At 37.8% G+C, this 18,547-nt stretch overlaps 2 protein-coding genes across 5 annotated transcripts; one reads left to right on the forward strand and one right to left on the reverse strand.

Annotated features, from left to right (window-relative positions):
• Window positions 1-1,864: 1,864 nt before the first annotated feature.
• On the reverse strand, window positions 1,865-3,929 carry LOC149690109 (uncharacterized). 4 transcript variants are annotated; one of them, XM_089869661.1, is made up of 3 exons: window positions 3,687-3,929; window positions 3,142-3,618; window positions 1,865-3,079 (listed from the first exon to the last, which is right to left on the reverse strand). In XM_089869661.1, the coding sequence occupies exons 1-3, from the start codon at window positions 3,715-3,717 to the stop codon at window positions 3,072-3,074; spliced, it is 516 nt and encodes a 171-aa protein (XP_089725787.1). In that variant the 5' UTR covers window positions 3,718-3,929; the 3' UTR covers window positions 1,865-3,071. The 4 variants fall into 4 exon arrangements, with proteins under 4 accessions (XP_089725787.1, XP_089725784.1, XP_089725785.1 ...); XM_089869658.1 differs by having other exon boundaries at window positions 1,865-3,618; XM_089869659.1 differs by having other exon boundaries at window positions 1,865-3,396; window positions 3,467-3,929.
• A 1,651-nt stretch (window positions 3,930-5,580) lies between these two features.
• On the forward strand, window positions 5,581-15,504 carry Cnx99A (Calnexin 99A). Its single transcript, XM_089869657.1, has 17 exons — window positions 5,581-5,779; window positions 6,862-6,985; window positions 7,218-7,327; window positions 8,336-8,394; window positions 8,465-8,529; window positions 8,590-8,666; window positions 8,736-8,886; window positions 8,959-9,167; window positions 9,230-9,340; window positions 9,395-9,508; window positions 9,588-9,628; window positions 9,703-9,815; window positions 9,896-9,970; window positions 10,044-10,184; window positions 10,654-10,782; window positions 12,023-12,358; window positions 14,561-15,504. The coding sequence occupies exons 1-17, from the start codon at window positions 5,775-5,777 to the stop codon at window positions 14,642-14,644; spliced, it is 1,944 nt and encodes a 647-aa protein (XP_089725783.1). The 5' UTR covers window positions 5,581-5,774; the 3' UTR covers window positions 14,645-15,504.
• The last annotated feature ends 3,043 nt before the right edge of the window (window positions 15,505-18,547 follow it).

The following is an 18,547-nucleotide window of genomic DNA, read 5'->3' on the forward strand; positions in this document are numbered from 1 at the left end:
CCAAGCAATAAGTAAAAAAGTAACTAAAGATATTACAATAAAAGACAAAACTAAAAGGGCATCCAAGACGAAATTACTCCTATCTGAGAAAGGTAAACAAGACTTATCAACATTGAAGAGACTTTTCAAAGAGAAACTTAAAAAAGAGAAGCCAGGATCCTTCATGGCTCTTTTTATTAAACAACAGTTATTAGCATTGGAGAGATCTAAATATGGCATGAGATGGGACTCATTCTTCCTTAAATGGTGTTCCTATATAAAAAACAAATCCAAATCAGCCTACAAAGCTTTAGAATTGTCTGGAATTATAAAGCTACCCACGACAAGAACATTGTATCATCATGAGCACACTATAACAAACAAATCAGGATTTAATGAAGATGCTATCAATGAAATGATAAATATTACAGACATTGATAACCTTCCAGAACATAAGAAGTACTTTGTTCTTCTTTTGGATGAAATGGCTATCAAGCCAGACCTAATTTGTCATAAAGATACTGGGTACGTCACTGGTTTTATCGATGTCTTGGACCATCATAACTCTCTTAATGACACTGTGATGAGAGAAAAGGGAACAACTGTGCCACCTTTAGCAACAAGCATTCTTCAACTTATGCTTCGTGGCATAACAAGCAATATTAAAATTCCATTTGCCCATTTTCCAACAAAAGGAGTAACGAGCGCTGAATTATATTCAATTGTTTGGGAAGCCATTTCTTTGTTGGAAAACAATGGATTTAGAATTTTAGCGGTTGTTGGAGACGGAGCTTCAATAAACCGTAAGGTTTTTCGCATGTGCGCTGATCACCAAGGAACCAAAAATGTACCTTTTGCCACTAGTAATATACACGCTGCTGATGAAGAAAGGGACATATACTTCCTGTCAGATGCACCTCACCTGATAAAAACAGTGCGTAACTGTGTAAGCAACAGTGGGGCAAATTCGAATTCTCGTAGCCTATGGATAAATGGCGAAGATATTTCCTGGAAAGTTATCTTGCGCCTTTACTACACGCAATTAAGAATGAAAGGCCAATTTAAAAATGTTTCCAAGCTAACATACAGTCACGTTTTCTTGAATGCATATTCAAAGATGAAAGTCAATTTAGCTTGTCAAGTTCTGAGCGAGACAGTTGCGTCTGCGATAGAAGTCCTTTTCGGAGAAGATAAATACCAAGAAACGGTTAAATTTATTAGGACATTTGACAAGTTTTTTGACTTGTGCAATGTTGGAAATTGTTTTGAAGCCTTGGCAAAGAGAAAACCCAACAAAAGAATATATGAGCATGAGCATGATGAACGATTGCAGGTATTAAAACTAATCATGGATGGTTTAATCAAATAATCATGTTATATAATTTGTCATTAAGTGGTTAGAAGTTGACTTTATAAAATACTTGGATGACTGGGAGAGTGATGTATTAAATCGCCCAGGAGACTATTCTAAAACAGAAAGGAGCAACATGCTTTTATCCGCAACAACTATTGAAGGGCTACGAATGACAGGTAATTAATACGCTCTGAATGTAATATAAGCCACATTTAAATATTGTCAACCTTTTCTATTACAGCCCTTTCAACAGTCCAAATAGTACGATTTCTTCTGAAGAAAGGTGCGAAATATGTTTTAACCCAACATTTGAACCAAGACCCCCTGGAACAGTATTTTGGAAGGCAGAGATGCTCAGGAGGTCGAAACTGCAATCCATCAGTTTCACTATTTGAAGCGAACATGGATAAGCTGAAAGCCTTAAAGGGTTTGGTTGTAGAAGCAATTCATGGAAATACAACTATTTCTGAAAAGACGGTTCTTTAAACGTTTATTAGTTAATAAATATTATTAAACTTGTTTGTAACCAGATTTTAAAGTTTAAGAACATGTATCTTGATTTAATCACCAATTTTTGACCATATTAATGCACAAATACAACATAATGCACTGATACAATCATGGAATAGGAACACAATTATAATACTGTTGGTTTACTACAACGAAATCAGCCAATTATTGCTGTGATTACCTTCAATTTTGAAAACTAACGTAGTGTTATATCACTTACTCTTTAAGGCAAATTAAAAAACAATTTCATGAACCGTATCACATTTGTTTTCCTAGATATATAAATTATGTACATTTGTTTCAAATTTATGCTAATTATTCTAAATAATAACAAGTTGTGTGTGAGTTAAAGGGTTGCATGTTTTAGGAACATTTGGTCACGAATGAATTGAAGTGAATATCACATTGGCTTGCTTATTGAGGTAAAAATTGCACAAATAGATCAAGGTCAGGATCATTATTCAGAAATGAATACTCTGAATGTTCATTTATGTTAACTAATGTCTTTGTTGATGTGTCAGTATCGGTAATCTGAATAGTTGGGGTTGGATCTTCTGGTGGTATGAATTGTAGGAATAGATCTAGATCAGGATCACCATTTAAAAATTTGTATTCAGAATGTTCATTGAATTTAACTAATCTCTCTGATGACATTTCAGTATTAGGAATTTGAATTGTCGGGATTTGCCTTTCTAGAACTTTTACTGGTACTGATAATCTTGACTTTTTGATATTTGGTTTCATTGTACTTGTGGGTTGAATTTTAGACTCCTGACTTTTTTCGAGCAAAGATTTTCTTAAAGCTTTCTTAGCTTTGAGTGTTTCTTTCGTTTCGTATTGGTATTGCTCCAATAAGTCACGAACTAACACTTTACCCCTCGTGTTTAAAAAACAATCCACAAGTTTTAAAAGCCATTTTCTACTGTCATTTTCACTGTACATTGAATTCCAGAGTTCATTGATTTCTGAATTTTGAAAAATGTGTTGGATAGTTCGGGTTTTTAAATTTTGGTTCCTAATTTTTGACACATCAGTCACATAGATTAAGTCCGATATCTTTTTAATTAATTGGATTAGGTTAAACATTTCATCTGTAACTGAGATTAATCCCCCCCTAGATAATTTAACAATCCAAGCCCCTGTTTTGTCTGGTTCTGTAACATCGAGAGAAGACGGGATTTTGTCCTTGACTATCATTTTGACTAGGTTTGGTGGACATTTTTTGTTCTTAACCAACTGAAAGGCACAGTACCCTGCTACATATCTTGTCACAGGAGTATTTTCAGTAATTACTTTACTGTTAGTGATGTTGGCAAAGGGGTTTCGTTTCCGATGTTGCGATCCAAGCAGCTCCACCTTTTTCCTTTCCCGTTCCACTTTAGCATTTTCCATGCTAACAGCATTGTCAACCCCAACTTCCATCTTGACCATAATTTCGAGAAAGAAGTATTGAAGAATGCGACTTACAACATTCCTTTTCATTGGTTGTGGGAGATCGTTAAACATAGGGCAAATTGTACATAATAGATGCCCCATTTCTTGTTCCTTCCTTTCTATTTTCATTAAATCATGCGTTTGTTTTAAAAATTCTTCCCTAGTAGATTTAAATTGTACGCATTGAACCTTTGTCACAAGGTATGGTATAAACTGCTCTCTAATGCCAGCGCTGTCCAGATGAGAAAAAAACACTCTCACAGCTTCTTTTTCAAAGCGAAATACGAACATCTGGGTCCTGATCTTCTTTACAGTTAATTGAAAACAATGGTTTACAACACCTAAGTATTGTAATAATTATGAATATTTATAGGACCTATAATTAAAGTAACAAAAAAAGAATAATTACCTTTCAACTGAATACCCTTTAGGGAAGCCATGGCTCCAGCAGGGTAGCGCTAGCGCGTGGCACCAGCGCGCTTGAAATTTGAAATGATTTCCCCCGCAATCCCCAGCCCAACGGTCTTATTAAACCCGCCCATAAAGGAGGTGCCTGTCTACGTCAAACCGGAAAACGGTTTGTACTACAATTTAAGTCACGTGGTTTTTAGAGCTACATTTTTCAACCAGCCTTCCGCTCCCTACTTAATTCTCTCTGACGTAACCAACCAACAGCTGAAAAATCCTTTTATTTCCTACCTTATTTCTTCCCCTCTCGCGCGAAGCGTGGATAGCCCGGAATGCCGCAGTGCAGAGTAAATATATACCGAGAAGATAAGCAACAAACGCAAAACTCGCTCAAGCAAAGAAATAAATTTATTTCCCTAACAACCGCATAGGAATTTATTGAATATCCGGTTCCATGACTTTCCTGATTACGACATCTATATTAGCCTTAAAATAAATAGTAAACAGTAGACATTTTTCAGTTAAAATCGTGTCATTGGGGAAATTTATAGTGATTTTGTTTTATACTTAAGAGATTAAAATGATGGAATGATGATAAGGAATACGACTATCATATACTCCCAAGGATTCCCCGATTCACCACTTAAAGCTCAAAAGTTATGACTCTCCAACGTATCAATAACAGACGACATGGAGGGTGTTATAATTCCAAACCCCGTTTAAAAGAACCGCCCGGGTGGGGAAAGTGTGGAACACGACAACCGAGGTACGCAGGCTATACGAATTTTGCTCCTTCCGCGTCAGCAACGTCTTCAAAACTTAGTTTTGAGATATCCTATTAGATGTTTGTTAATTTTCGTCACACGTTGTGGGATTGGCCCTTCATTGTGTTGGACTGAAGTAAAGGTTAACTGTTATTCATTCTTACTTCATTTAAAATAAATCAATTCCTGATTGGGTCCTATATGTTCAAATATAAATGCTGTAAATACCCTATTGATAGTATATTTGGAGTTTCATGGGTTTATTTTTTCAACTTTCACACATTTCTTGTTTCGTCTCATGGGTCAAGGGAAGTTGTAACCCGCTGTACTTCCCCTGGAGCTATCTTAGAGGAGAGAGTGGGATGGAGTAGAAGATCTGGAACCCGCATACTCGTCCGGACATAACTCGATAATGTTCTGGGTAGGATTAATCGAATCCATAATTCTTTACGGCATAAACCACGACAGCAGAATATCCGCACTTGGTTGGAACCTACTCTCCCTTCGTCGCTCTTATCTTAAAGGGGCTGGCCAGAGCTGTTGGGGTGAAGGGGGGGGGGGTCAAACTGTTGGTTAGCATATTGCTTACCCGCCCACCACGACGGTGGCGCCATTCCTTATGGCCAAAGAGCTGGGTGTTTTCCCCCTGAACTAAGGGCGGTCTCCCCCCAACAGCGCCGGTGAGCCCCTTTAAAGATTTTCAGCCTTCACACTCAAACGTCCTTAACACATTGCGCTAATAACAAAGGTACTAGGGGCCACAGCCGAGTGCATTTCCACCATCCCTCTAGGCTCTCGCCTAAAATGTACCCTGTGTCTTAAAAATAGACATAGAAATAAGTCTATTCTAGGTGACAGTGCACATGGACCACCTACATTTCTACTCCATCCCACTGTCTTCTCCAAGAAGATACTATTCTAAAAGGGTGTATCAACTTGTGTGGTTCCAAAGTTAGCGAAAACTATCTTGAACCGTGAGGCGCTTCATTTGATTAATTCATGACTCGATCTATAACTACTCTGTCGCAGTGCTGCCAGATGGTTTATTGACCATAAACGTCACATCCGCTAGTGAGTGATGATTCGTCTTGTGCTCGTGGTGCCCTCTAACCGGCAGAATAGAAGGAAGCGCGCGTTCAGGGGCTCATAGCGTGGTATGTGGATTCAGTGGGAAACGCGGACTCGTGACTAACCGCGTAGTTTCTTCTCGCTTTCGGCTCTTCCAATTTTCTGAAACTTTCTCTTATTCTGGCTTAATTAAAGTGTAATTTCTAGCAAAAGGACCCTCTGTTGCTAGAGTTGTAAAGAATTGAAGTCGGAAAACAATGAGGTATGGATAATATTACGGCAAAATTAACACTGTATGATAAGCCTTGGCGCGGTTAAGCTAGCTTATATGCTAGCAATTTGTGTAGTGGAAGCCTGAGACTGAGCGTTACTGAGGGTTATGAAACTAGCAGGGGGAGTGAGATGTAGGAGCAAGAGATGAATTTCTCAACCGGCAAAATTATACGACCTCCCCATGAGCTTTTTATTTCGGTTCCATGTGTTTCATAGTCAATTAATCTATTAGAGAGGTTACACGGTTCTTACTGCTTTTGTTAATAAGGATGAAGAGGCGCCCCTTTGTTAAAAGTGAAGAAGCTCATAATATAAATTTATAAAATTCATTACCAAGAAATGGCAAACCAACAGCCAACCCCAGATGCCAATATCTAATATCGTCTAGAAAACCCAATAGACCCCACTGAACCTGACCAATAAAATGTTATCTATCACTATCAATATCTCTAGGAAGATGACAAATTAATGCATATAGCTGATTTTATCTCCTAGCCAATTCTCATGAAATCAAAAGGGTAGTTTTCATTTTCCCAACAGAAGAGTTTATAGGGCTCAAGAAAACTGACCAAATTTCCTCCCTCAAGTGACAAAACTTGGTTGGTGAAAAGCAAGTTACCTTGACCCTCAATTATATAAATCCCTGTAAATTTACTTCTGATAGTGTTGCACAATAATCGGGAAAAATTTACACCCTAGAAGTTGAAATATTAGACCTTTCAACACTAAATTATCACTATAATTATACATATACACTTTTTTTGGCAACCTTGATAAGTTGGCAAACCTCTGTTTAACAAGGTTATTGCACTCATACATGTAAATGATGAGAACTAACAAATAGTGCCAGAAGTTCATTGATCTTGAAACGTCACAAATAAATAGAGCTATTTCAGAAGCCTTAGTGTGACGTTACCCATGCTATTTGCCCATAGAACCAAAGTGGTACCAAACATGGCCGCCGACTGCCAAAGCTAAGCCCGTGACGTTTTACCTAGGCACTGACGTCACAACTGAGATAGCTCTATTGTTTTCCAAATTTTGTTGTTGATTAAAAATTTGTTTTTAAAGGGTTACCATATCATTAGTACCAATTCTGTTGCTGGTACTTCTTGGTTCTGCTTTTTCGCAAGACAGCGAGAGTGAACATAACCCAGAAAGTGACGATGAAGTGACTGTAGAAGATGTCACTGAGGTAACATACCTTTAAAATGCATACCAAGTGTACTTCTAGTAACCATACATTTTTACCTATAATATATGACTTATACCATTATGAGGCTTCAAAAATGTATATATATACTATATATGTATGTTTACAGTATACTAGTACACTTTTATGGTTTCTGTTCCATGTCAATGTTAAAAAAAAATCAAAGACTACGCGTATTGACTCTTGATATTTTAATCCGTTTTGCGCTTTTAAGGAAAAGGAGGAGAAAACGGAAACTTACGAAGTTCCTTACAAAACACCCACTCCGATAGGGAATGTCTACTTAGCTGAACATTTTGATGATAGGGCTGATTATGAAAAAAGGTGAAAATTGATGACTTCTTTAGTTCGGTATTCTGTTTTTGAGGAGGACAAGTTTCTACGAAAAGGACTTAATTGCTAGACAATGAAAAAAGGAAATATGTACATTACACTCACATTTAAGGCATGAGGAGTATTATTTATTATATTTTAGGAATATAAAGGTAATGAATTGCATAAGTGTAAGACTGTACGTTTAGTACACAAGTTAAAACGTTGAAAAAATGAGTGGGGGAAAAACATACACTAACTCATTATTATACGCAGTTAACACACTGAAGAAACTAACTACTTGAACATGCATTTACATTTTCCACACACGCTTCAACCTCAACTCTTCTTTTATTTCCTGGCGCGATGTATACTCATGTAACTTCATAGTGACATTTGTTGGGTTTGAAGTTATTCAAACTTTGTTCACCAGAGATCTGTCGAACAATTCAGTTTCATTACCCCTTTTAGACACAGGGTTCGTACGGAACCTGGATAAGTCAGGGATATGAAAATTGGGGGGAAAAGTCAGGGTTAAGTCTGGGATTTAAAAGTTTTTCCTAAAAAGTCAGGGATATGTCGGGGATTTCGTTTGGTAAATCAAACCATGCTTCGAGCAATGCTAAGTATGAGACAGTTGTGATGAAGTGGGCTCTGGTAAACATCTTAAAATGGTCAGGGATATAGGCAACATTGCGTCAGGGATAACCTGGATAAGTCAGGGATTTTCAATGTAAAAATTTCGTACGAACCCTGAGACAGTATTTTCATGGTTTTATCCTTTTTAATTTTTCTAAACATCAACTATAATGGCAATTAGGCCCAAACATGAATGCCTTATAGTTTTTCTATCACACTATAATTTCCTTATTGCGTTGTCTTATTATGGACTCCTGGTTTGATGCCATTTTTATTACACCCATAAATTAAAAGCGTATATTCATGAAACTTGTCCTTCAAACCAATTGACGCTAAAGTAGTGACAACCTTAAAATAATTAAATATTAATGGTTACTGTAGATGGATAGTATCTGAAACTAAAAAAGAAGGTGCCGAGGAGAAATTAGCTAAATTTGATGGTGAATATTATTAATTTAATTTTATGAAAGATGAAACGACGTTTTTATAATTAATAAAATTACCTAATAGGGAAATGGGAGTTAGAAGCTCCTGAAAAAACTCCACTTAAGGGAGACCTTGGGCTTGTTTTAAAGGTACTTTATTGTTGAAACAAATTTTATTAGTTAATCAAGGTTAATTATTTTAATTTATAGTCTAAAGCCCATCATCATGCTATTTCAACAAGGCTTGACCGACCATATACGTTTGACAATAAACCTTTTGTTTTGCAGTAAGATAAAATATAGTTTCTATTAGTTTGGGCAGATTAACAAAAGCTTACATTTCAAAACCTTTTTAGATACGAAGTACGCTTCCAAAATGGTCAGGAATGCGGTGGCGCCTACTTAAAACTCATTTCTCAAACGCCAAATTTAGATTTACGAAATTTTAACGATAAAACGCCTTATTCTATCATGTTTGGTCCGGATAAATGCGGAAATGATAATAAGGTAATTACCAAGCATTTTTGTAGACGTTCCACGGTTTAGTACAACGATATGTTCATTCGAATATATTTGCAGTTGCACTACATTTTCCGACATCGTAATCCTAAAAATGGATCTTTTACCGAGAAACATTGGAAGAAAACCAGCATTATCCCCAAATTTGATGACACTTTCAAGGACAAGAAACCTCATTTGTTTACTCTTGTTATGACACCCGATAATAGATACGAAGTACTATTAGACAAAAAGAGCTTAGGCAAAGGCAGCTTATTTGAAGATTTTAAGTAATTAAAACAACTAATTGATCCTTAAGAGCATTTTTTGATACAAAATATGACCCCTTTAGCCCGCCTGTAAATCCACCAGCTGAAATTGATGACCCTAACGATAAGAAACCAGCTGATTGGGATGAAAGAGAGAAAATTCCAAATCCTTCTTCGTCAAAACCCGAGGATTGGTAAACTCTTTTTGATCTTTATAATTTTACTTATTGACCGTGATTTTTTCATAGGGATGAAGATGCGCCTAGACAAATACCGGATCCTAATGCCAGAAAACCAGATGGATGGTTGGAAGAGGAGCCAGAACTAATTCCTGATCCCCATGCTGATAAACCGAAAGATTGGTTTGTATTTTGTAGTAACTTTTTTTTATTATTTATTTTGGAAGAGCTTCGTGCAATTGTAGTTGTTTTCCATTAATAGGGATGTGGAAATGGATGGTGAATGGGAAGCGCCTTTGATAAGTATGGAAAACATTCATTTGCATATCACAATTTGAGAGAAAACGAACGATAAAACAAAATCGTGTCATGTGTAGATAATCCAAAATGCGAGAAAGCCGGATGTGGTGAATGGAAACCAAATCTAATTGACAACCCTAAATACCGTGGAAAATGGAAAGCACCGTTGATTGAAAACCCGAATTACAAAGTTGGTGCATTGCATTTTGACTTAGTGTGTTTGTGAAACTAGCTTGTAGAGAATCTAATATTTATTGCATCCAAAATAAGGGTAAATGGAAACCACGAAGAATCATCAACCCATATTTTTTCGAAGATAAACATCCATACAGACTCACTACTATTGTACGTATCCAGTACCTTTTGCCTTTGACTGTAACTTTCATTGTTATGCTAAAATATTGATGTTAAAAAACAGGCTGCCGTTGGATTTGAGTTATGGTCCATGTCTGAAAATATCCTATTCGATAATATCATCATCACTGATGATATTGCAGTTGCTGACCAATGGGCAGCCGAAACTTGGGCCCTGAAGAAAGAATTAGCTGACAGAGAAACGGTTCTTATGCTAAAAAGTTTTTTTATACAGAGTGACACTAGATAGGGTGGTGAAAATTATCGCTTCTTCACTTCATCATGGTTGGATTGTGAAAATTTAACTGGAATAGTCTCGTGGGCGATAAAAACTCATAAATGTTGTCAAAGAGACTTTTTAATGTAATTCCACCTGACCATCTAGTGTCTCTCAAAGTCTTTCTGAGGTTTAAGTTCATCTAAAGTGGTAGAATCTTCCTAGACATGGTACAGATGGCTAATGCGCAAAACAAACAACCATCCTTATCTATGGTTAATGTACCTTCTGTACTGTTCAGTGCCTGTTTCTATTTTCGTTTGGCATATTCGAAAACGCGTGTTAGAGGTTAGGATTGCTAAGTATTGACTATTTTCTTAAAATCTTTTTCTCTCTCTCTCTCTCTCTGTTTTCCCTCCTGTAAAATCTCCATGAATACGCTGATCCTTATCATCAGGACAATTATTTAGTCCAGTTGATTAAGTATACCAACAAATATCCATGGCTCTGGGCAGTTTACATTGTAGTCATAGGTCTCCCAGTCGTCCTATTTATTAGTTTCTGCTGCGTTTCCACTCCTTCTCAGGTAATTAACAGCTTCATTATGATTTTGTTGTTTTTTCCTCCACGTTTGAATTTATTTTGCTGTAGTTCCCTTAAACCCTAAATGGGATACGCTCTTTGGGTTTGGGTTAGGGATGCGAATTGAACTGGTTATCGAATACCAAACTTTTTTCGTTATCGGATTGGATAATCGCGAATACTAATGCCTTTTGCTATTCAGCGCCACTGGCGGACGGTCTGGAAACTACTCCCATAGAGACTGAGTAACTTGCTAAGGTTCGCAGAAGCAGTGTAAGGTGGCTCGAGCGCCGCGCCATCTGACGGTGATTCTGAGAACCTTAGTAAGTTCACGGAGCTATATACACATCCGTGGTAAGTTACCCCCATTCTCTATGGAAGTAGTTTCCAGACCATCCGAAAGTGGCGCTGAATAGCAATAAGGCCAATTTTATTTAAAAAAAACTGGAAAACGAATATTTAGCATGGATTTATACCAATCTGGCGATCCAAGTCAAACTAAACCCTTCCAAAAGTGATTAATGAGGATGATCCTTTTGGAGTGTGGAAACACTCACTACCCAAGTTCAATAAAAGTTGACCATGGATTAACTAACGCTAGGGATTGTTCACTAACTGGGTTTCCCATGTAATTCTATCGCCAACTACATGTTCCGATTTATTCCTTGATTCCCCTCTTCATTCCCCCAATTTATTGGACCAAAACGGATGTAGATATAGCGCCATCTCGAGGCAAAATAAATCGTTTTGCCCAATTTAGGCAGTATTTCAATTTTGACGTCATAGACCACGTGATATTTGGTCCAATTTTCTTATAACTTCCTGTTAGGAATAGTAGCTGCTGCTAGGGGGCGTTTGGAACATGCATGCGTTATCTTTTTGGGGGGAACGAACTATCCCGAGCGTTAGTTAATCCATGAGTTGACACTCAAGATAAAGCCAAAGTCCATATACAGGCAACCCCTCTTAGCAAAAGAGGGCTTGTCTTGGCCCTAATCTTATGGTTGTTGAAATTCAATGGAATAGTTGTATTTGGTATTCGATATTTCTATCCATAAAGCAAAATGCCAAAATGGGCTTATTGAATACCGAATCCTTGAACTGAATACCAGTTCCTTTGAAAAAATTATAGATGGGTGCGACCGTACGTATATTGGTCAACCTTGTTGAGTCCACACAGCGTATTCCTTTATGAAGCATTTAACACGCGGTTTATTATAAAATTACGATGTGTTGATAAATAGGAAAAAGCCGCGGAAGCAGCGAAGCGAAAGAAAACTGACGCGTACTTCCCAGACGATCCTATACCACCCGCTTCGACTTCTACAAAATCCACGAACGCTTCCCCATCTTCTTCATTAAGAGGTAGTAGTTTAATATCGGACAGTGACGGGTCAGTGAAGCTCGAAGAAAAGAGCCCGAACACTTCTAAAGTTAGTTTTAGTGAAGCGGCCAAAGAGAAAACTGTAGAGTACGAAGAAAAGGAAGAGGAGGAAGTTGATGAGGAAGAGCAAGCCGAGACTGAAGAGGAAGAAGAGGAAGTTGATGAAGATGAAGTTGAAGAAGTTGAGGAAAAATATGTATGAAATTATTATACTGTTCTTGGGAAGAAAAGTGGTTAGCATGTACTTACTTAAAGGGGCTGACCCACGGTTTTAGCTACACTCTATGAGGAAGATTGTCGTTTTTCCTACAGTCCGAACAGCCCACATTTAATGACAGGTTGTAAATAATATCTTCATATTGCGTTTCTATCTGAACTTGAAAGCATTGAGAAGTTATACCAGGTCTTTCAACAAGGGGCAGGGTTCATACAAACCTGGAAAACAGGGAAAACCTGGAAATATCAGGGAAATAAATAGTTGGCAAAAACCTCAGGGAAATTTAGAATTTTTAGTAAAATTCAGGGAAATCAGGGACATTTGCGTCAAGCAGGGGCCGAGTAATTGAGCAAAATGTTCGTGAACATTCCCTCCATAGGATTAACATTACACTATACTTTGGAGGCTCATAACTCTGGTTATAGTAGAGATACGAGGATGTCCTTTGATTATGTAATAGTCCTATTTGACCCCTTCCTTCGTTAATATTTACTCCATGGAAAAACCTGGAAAACTCAGGGAAGTATATGTGGAAAAACCTGGAAATCTCAGGGAAGTATATGTGGAAAAACTTGGAAATCTCAGGGAAATTTGTTTTCCAAAAGTTGTATGAACCCTGAGGGGGTAGAATTCGAATTACTGGCCACTTTGAGACAAAAACATTCTTTGACATTTTGCCATCCAGAGCACCATTTCCAAATTATGAATAGTTGATGATTAGTGGCCTCTTAAATTTAGGCTAAAAGACAATACTTATTAAATTAAATTGCTAGGTTTTGAGTGGCGCGTGTTTAAAATAAAATCTACTGGTATACCATCAAGGATACTTGTGACTGTGCATTTTCACGACTGCACTGTCGAATTAAAACTACTTAATTATTAGCATCCCAAAACACAAATCATAACTTGAAGGTTGTGGCACTGTACCTACCACCGTTTTTGGATCAATTGTATAGCTTTGACGGATTAGTATAGAGTGCTGTCAGTTGTGACGTCAGATCCAAGGTTAAACGTCACGAGTCTGCCTTTAGCAATGGGCGGCCATGACAGTTACCGTTTTTTCTTTATGGGAAAACAGCATGGGTGACGTCACACCGGCGCTTCTGACAGCACTCTATAGTGTATCTTGAAATATAAATTATGGATTTGGTGCGAGGGAAGCTGGTTCTGAAACCACAAAATAACATAACAACACGAGTGAAATTTTATATAGGGAACGATGCAAGAGAGTGACAGTTTTTATGGTAAAGTAAATCCTCTGATGAGAAATTCCAGAGTGTGTGTTATGTGAAGGTCGCGATTAACACACTTATTTGGTCAAGTGGGGAAATTTCTTATAGTCTGTGCTAAGACCCTTAAACACAGATGTACTGGAATGATAAGCTAGCGGGAGAGTCCCAAAACTTTTCGACTCTGAGATCATGTTTTGGCTATCATTGGTTTGAGTCGAAAAAGTTTCAACGTTGGTCTGCCCTAAAAGAACCACGCGCCGTATCTCCATTCCATTCGTGTTTAATAGAGATGGCCGATACCAGGCTTAACCCGATACCGATCGATACCGGTACAAACATGAACCAATACCGATCGATACCGATATTTACTCACTATGATCCAATATCCGATACTTCAACCGATACCGATATGGTATCGGTTCATCCCTAGAGTAGTAGGCGCTTACTAAGAAAGATTTTCGCTTATTAGTTGTTAGATAAGCTAAATTCAGGTACTTTTTATATAAATGAGAACTCGTCACGATTGAAATTCATAGAAATGAGATATTATCACCATCATTACGTTACTAAAAGACCTAAAAATGTCATGTAGAGCCATATAACGCATTTTAAACGAGTATCGGTTTAGTATCGGTATCGAACCAACCCCGAGTATCGATATGGTATCGGTTCATCCCTAGTCTAAGGTCTATGCCATAATGTGAAGCAGTAAGCAAAAATCAACTTTTTGAGTTGCTTATCGCTTTTATTGTATAAAGCAAATTTCGAATGTTTGTTTTCATATGTTTAACACTTTTCTAATAAGCATTATAAATTTGTTTAGTGTTATTTAACTAAGCCAAATTTTAGTTCGTTGGCCACAGGAACTAATTATTTTAGCCACTTTTCTTTCCTGGTTATAATGTAATCTTTTTATCGCTGCTTAAACCTATTTCATCTTAAACAACAGGAAGACGATGTAGAGAAAGAGGTCGGTGAAGGGGAAGGTAAAAAATCTTCACCAAGACAACGACGTCGTGCGAGGCGTGAATAGGAATTTTTAAGAGAAGGCAAAAAAGACGCAAATTTATACGAGTGTGTTAGTTTTTTTCTTTGTCGTTTCGTTTGTATCGGACTGCCAGTGAAAAAGTGCCTAGTCATCTCAGTGGCAGTGTTTTTACCACTGTAGTTTACCCCTTATTTTTTGAACCTGCGTGTTATTTTTTTGCATCACATTTTCTTACTTTTGTTCACTTCAATTCACCTAAAAGTGCGCAAAGGAGTATGAGATGGAAAAAGATTTAACCAGTCCGAACAAAATTAAGTTATTATTAAAGTAAAGAACTTAATTCATATTTCCTCTTTTTTCATCTTAGTAATTATTAATAATTTAATATAAAAGTACACCTTAATTAAAATCTTGGGTGTTTTTTTGTTGTTTTTTTTTTCACATCATAGAATATTCCCATAGCATTCCCCAATTTTTTTCACTTAATTTTTAATAAGTTTAGGAACAAAGTGCAATTTTTTGTTGTTTTTTTTTTTTTTGAAATTTTCATGGTTAGATTTTTTTTTTTGTTTATGTTCAATGCAACGTATCTCGTAGTAAATTAAAGACTAATATAAAATTTTCACGTTTCTTTTCTAACAAAATTGACCCATCGCTATTTAAATATAAACTGAAAAAAAAAATCGCATATATTCTTTAAGGACTGTTATTGGAAACAAATTTTTCTCTGAAAAAAAAAATTGCTTGAATAACTTTAAAAAAAAAAAAATGTGCTCTCTCATTAAATTGTTTAAAAACCAAAACTTTTGCTATAAATAACTCTGATTTTGTGGGAGAGGTTAAGATAAAACTTGTACAGCAAATGGAAACTTATTAAAAGCTCTTTTTAGTTCTTAAATTACTAATTAGGCCAATTTATTCTTATTCATAATTGTCGACGGAATGCAAGATTCATAGTCCAAGAAGCAGAATTGATTTTTTTTTTACCTCTCCGTGTGACGTAGTCCAGGAGAGGTTCTGTAACGGCCCTGTGTGTCTGTCTGTCTGTGTGTGTGTCTGTCTGTGTGTGTGTCTGTCTGTCTGTGTGTGTGTCTGTCTGTCTGTCCGTTGTTACACCCACGTGACCGCGTTCGCAGTTTGCGTATCGGAGCAAACGTGTTCGCCATTTCCGAACTGCTTTCACAGTCACGGAAATGGCTCCTCTACTTGAGTTCTCACACCACCATCTTCTGGTCTTTGTCCATACCACACGGACACTAGTCTGTTCTTACTGGCTGCTAATCACCACCATCTTCTGGTCTTCGTCCATTCCACGTGGACACCAGTCTGTACATACTGGCTTCTAATCACCACCATCTTCTGTTCTTTGTCAAGACCACATTGACACCCGTCTGCACTTACACTGCCTTCTAACACCACCATCCACTGGTCTTCCGTCTATTCCACATAGACACCAATCTGTATCATTGGCTTCTACTCCATTATCATCGTTTGGTTTTAGGATATACGCGGCGATCAGCTAGGGTTACGAGAAACGTCTAGCCTCCCTAAGGTAGGATCGCTACCAAAGGTTTTCGCATTTGCGGTTTTTCCTTACTATTATAATGGAAACGAATCGTATATATACCCCAAAATTTGTAGAAAGCGGGAAGAGGGGTACCCTTCACTTTAAACGTCAATATTAGCAAAGTTTGAGAAGATAATAAGTATAACTTTATTTTAAACGATTTAACTATTATTAATGTTAATTATTGAAGATTAAAATAATTAAAAATAATTATATTTATTTAAATATTAAAGATAAACCTCTCGTGCAAAGAGAGAGATTATCATTGCCTCCTATATCTACCAAGGCCCGTGCATGCGATATATTTCCTTCATTGCCTCCTATATCTATCAAGGCCCGTGCATTGTGATATATTTCATTCATTGCATAAACATAAGCGAGATTGTTTTGGGAAAAAAATACTGCTTCCACTAATGGGTTTATACTCCTTGTTACTGTTGTATAGAGTAATCATGATAAAAGCTTAAAAAATTACGAGAGGACAGACCTTTTTTATCCTCATTCAAAAATATTTTTTGGTGCTAAGACTGCTTTAAAAAATCCAAACGGTTAGGCATTGGTAAAAAAGACAAATGATATTTTTCAAATCTTATGAGATAACGCCCACCTAGTTGAAAATTGCCGTTTTTTATCCGCGGGAGCCATTCCTTATGAGAATTTCGATGCTAGTAGGTTGTCAATTAAACTACCGGTATATTATTGTTGTTGGAAATTGGATATTAAGTCAAATTAAGTGGTTGTAAAGAGCCAGCAGGTTTTTGCCACTTCTTTTTGTGAGTATTTGATTTTTTTTATATGTAAAATGGAGGAAGATAATGTTGAGAGTAAGGATGAAATGCGGAAGCGCAAAGCGCGGGAAAGGATGAGGGCAAAAGGTCGACGTTTTCATTGGATACTTAAGGTTATATAATCTTCTCGACACGGAGAGGTAATATTTTGGTTTTCCCGACTTGTTTTTACCACCTACGAACACTAGTGCTTAGCCGTGAGGCCTTGAGCACCAGGAAGAAGTGAGCGTGAGACCCTACGCGGCCCAACACTGACGGGTGCCGCTAGGTCGTATGTGGGTAAGCAGGGGAGGAAATGAGGTTTACTTGGGAGGTGACGGAAGGTGGAAATGGGGTAGGTCACCTCCGGCGGACACGGGACAGTCCGCACCTATAGGGTAGGATCGCCGACATGTGTCGTATTCCCTCAAACTTTGCCGCCAGGAAGCCTGGCTTACAGGAGTGCGCCACACTCCCGGCAGAATTGATTATTGAGCCTCATCCGGTGAATATAGCAAATAGCCCGGACACTATTCTCACCTCCTGCAAAGAGGGTAGAAAGAGGGGGAGTAGAAGGCTTGGCTCGGGTGTTCTCACTTTGAAAGTTTACCTCTAAGCTTCAAGTGTGCGCGCGCATCTTTCTCTGCCCTCTTATTGGTTGAAATACGGTGAACCGGATATTAGAAGGAAAATATAACAAATAAATAAAAAAGAAAAGCGAGAACACCCGAAATGCCTTGCCAAAGGCGCTAGCTTCAACTCCCCCTCTTTCTACCCTCTTTGGTTCGATCATCAACAGAAAGCGGAAACTCCGCTGATTTAACCTGTTTTGTTTTCTACAAAAATTACCTTCATACGATTGCACAATATTTCTGGCGACGAGCGAAGCCACGAACTTTTATTTTTTGTTTATTTAAGTCACAGTTCACATGCACCATCTGCACGCACCATCGCAGCAGCCAGAAAGCCAGCGACCAGCTTTGTGGGAATTGTGGCCATTAGCGGAGCTACAACTCAGGGTCAGGGATTCAGAGTTGAGGAATTTTAAAATTGTTGAGGTGGTGGATTTGGGGTTAGAACACGGGGTAAATAGCAAAACTGAACGAACCCGCTGGCCACCGCTCTTATTCCCATAAACTTTGCGGCCCAGTGTCCCAGATACTTGGCTCCCAAAAAGTCCCCAACACAAAAGCCTGACCTTCGGGATTTTTTTCCTTCTGGAGAGTGGAGACTGGAGGGGTTTAATACAATTCTCTAATAGTGTAGGGGCGTGCGCAAGGTACACTGGGATTGGGAAACATTCATTTCCCCACGTCGCGTATTGCTATTTCTACTCCATCTTACCTCTTTCCTCCCTGCTGCCATCCAGAAGGAAACAGTTTTCCATTTGCAATTTACAAGGAGTATTTTAATTGGAGCGAGAGTGAAAATCACTTTTAAAAGTGTATCAATTAAACCTCCGTCTCCTTTAATATTGCTCGTTGGTGGAAGGTTGCTACTATATAGAGTGTAGAGAGTCACCACTCACCAGCTACAGCTGAGAGGGGAAGACACGGACAGTAGGGGAACACAGTTTTGATTCTACCATCTACCCTCTTTGGTTTCTGCATTTTC

This window comes from Phalangium opilio, unplaced genomic scaffold (assembly GCF_054372755.1).
Source record: "Phalangium opilio isolate 3A_F unplaced genomic scaffold, DU_Popi_V2 ptg000031l_1, whole genome shotgun sequence".
NCBI lineage: Eukaryota > Metazoa > Arthropoda > Arachnida > Opiliones > Phalangiidae > Phalangium > Phalangium opilio.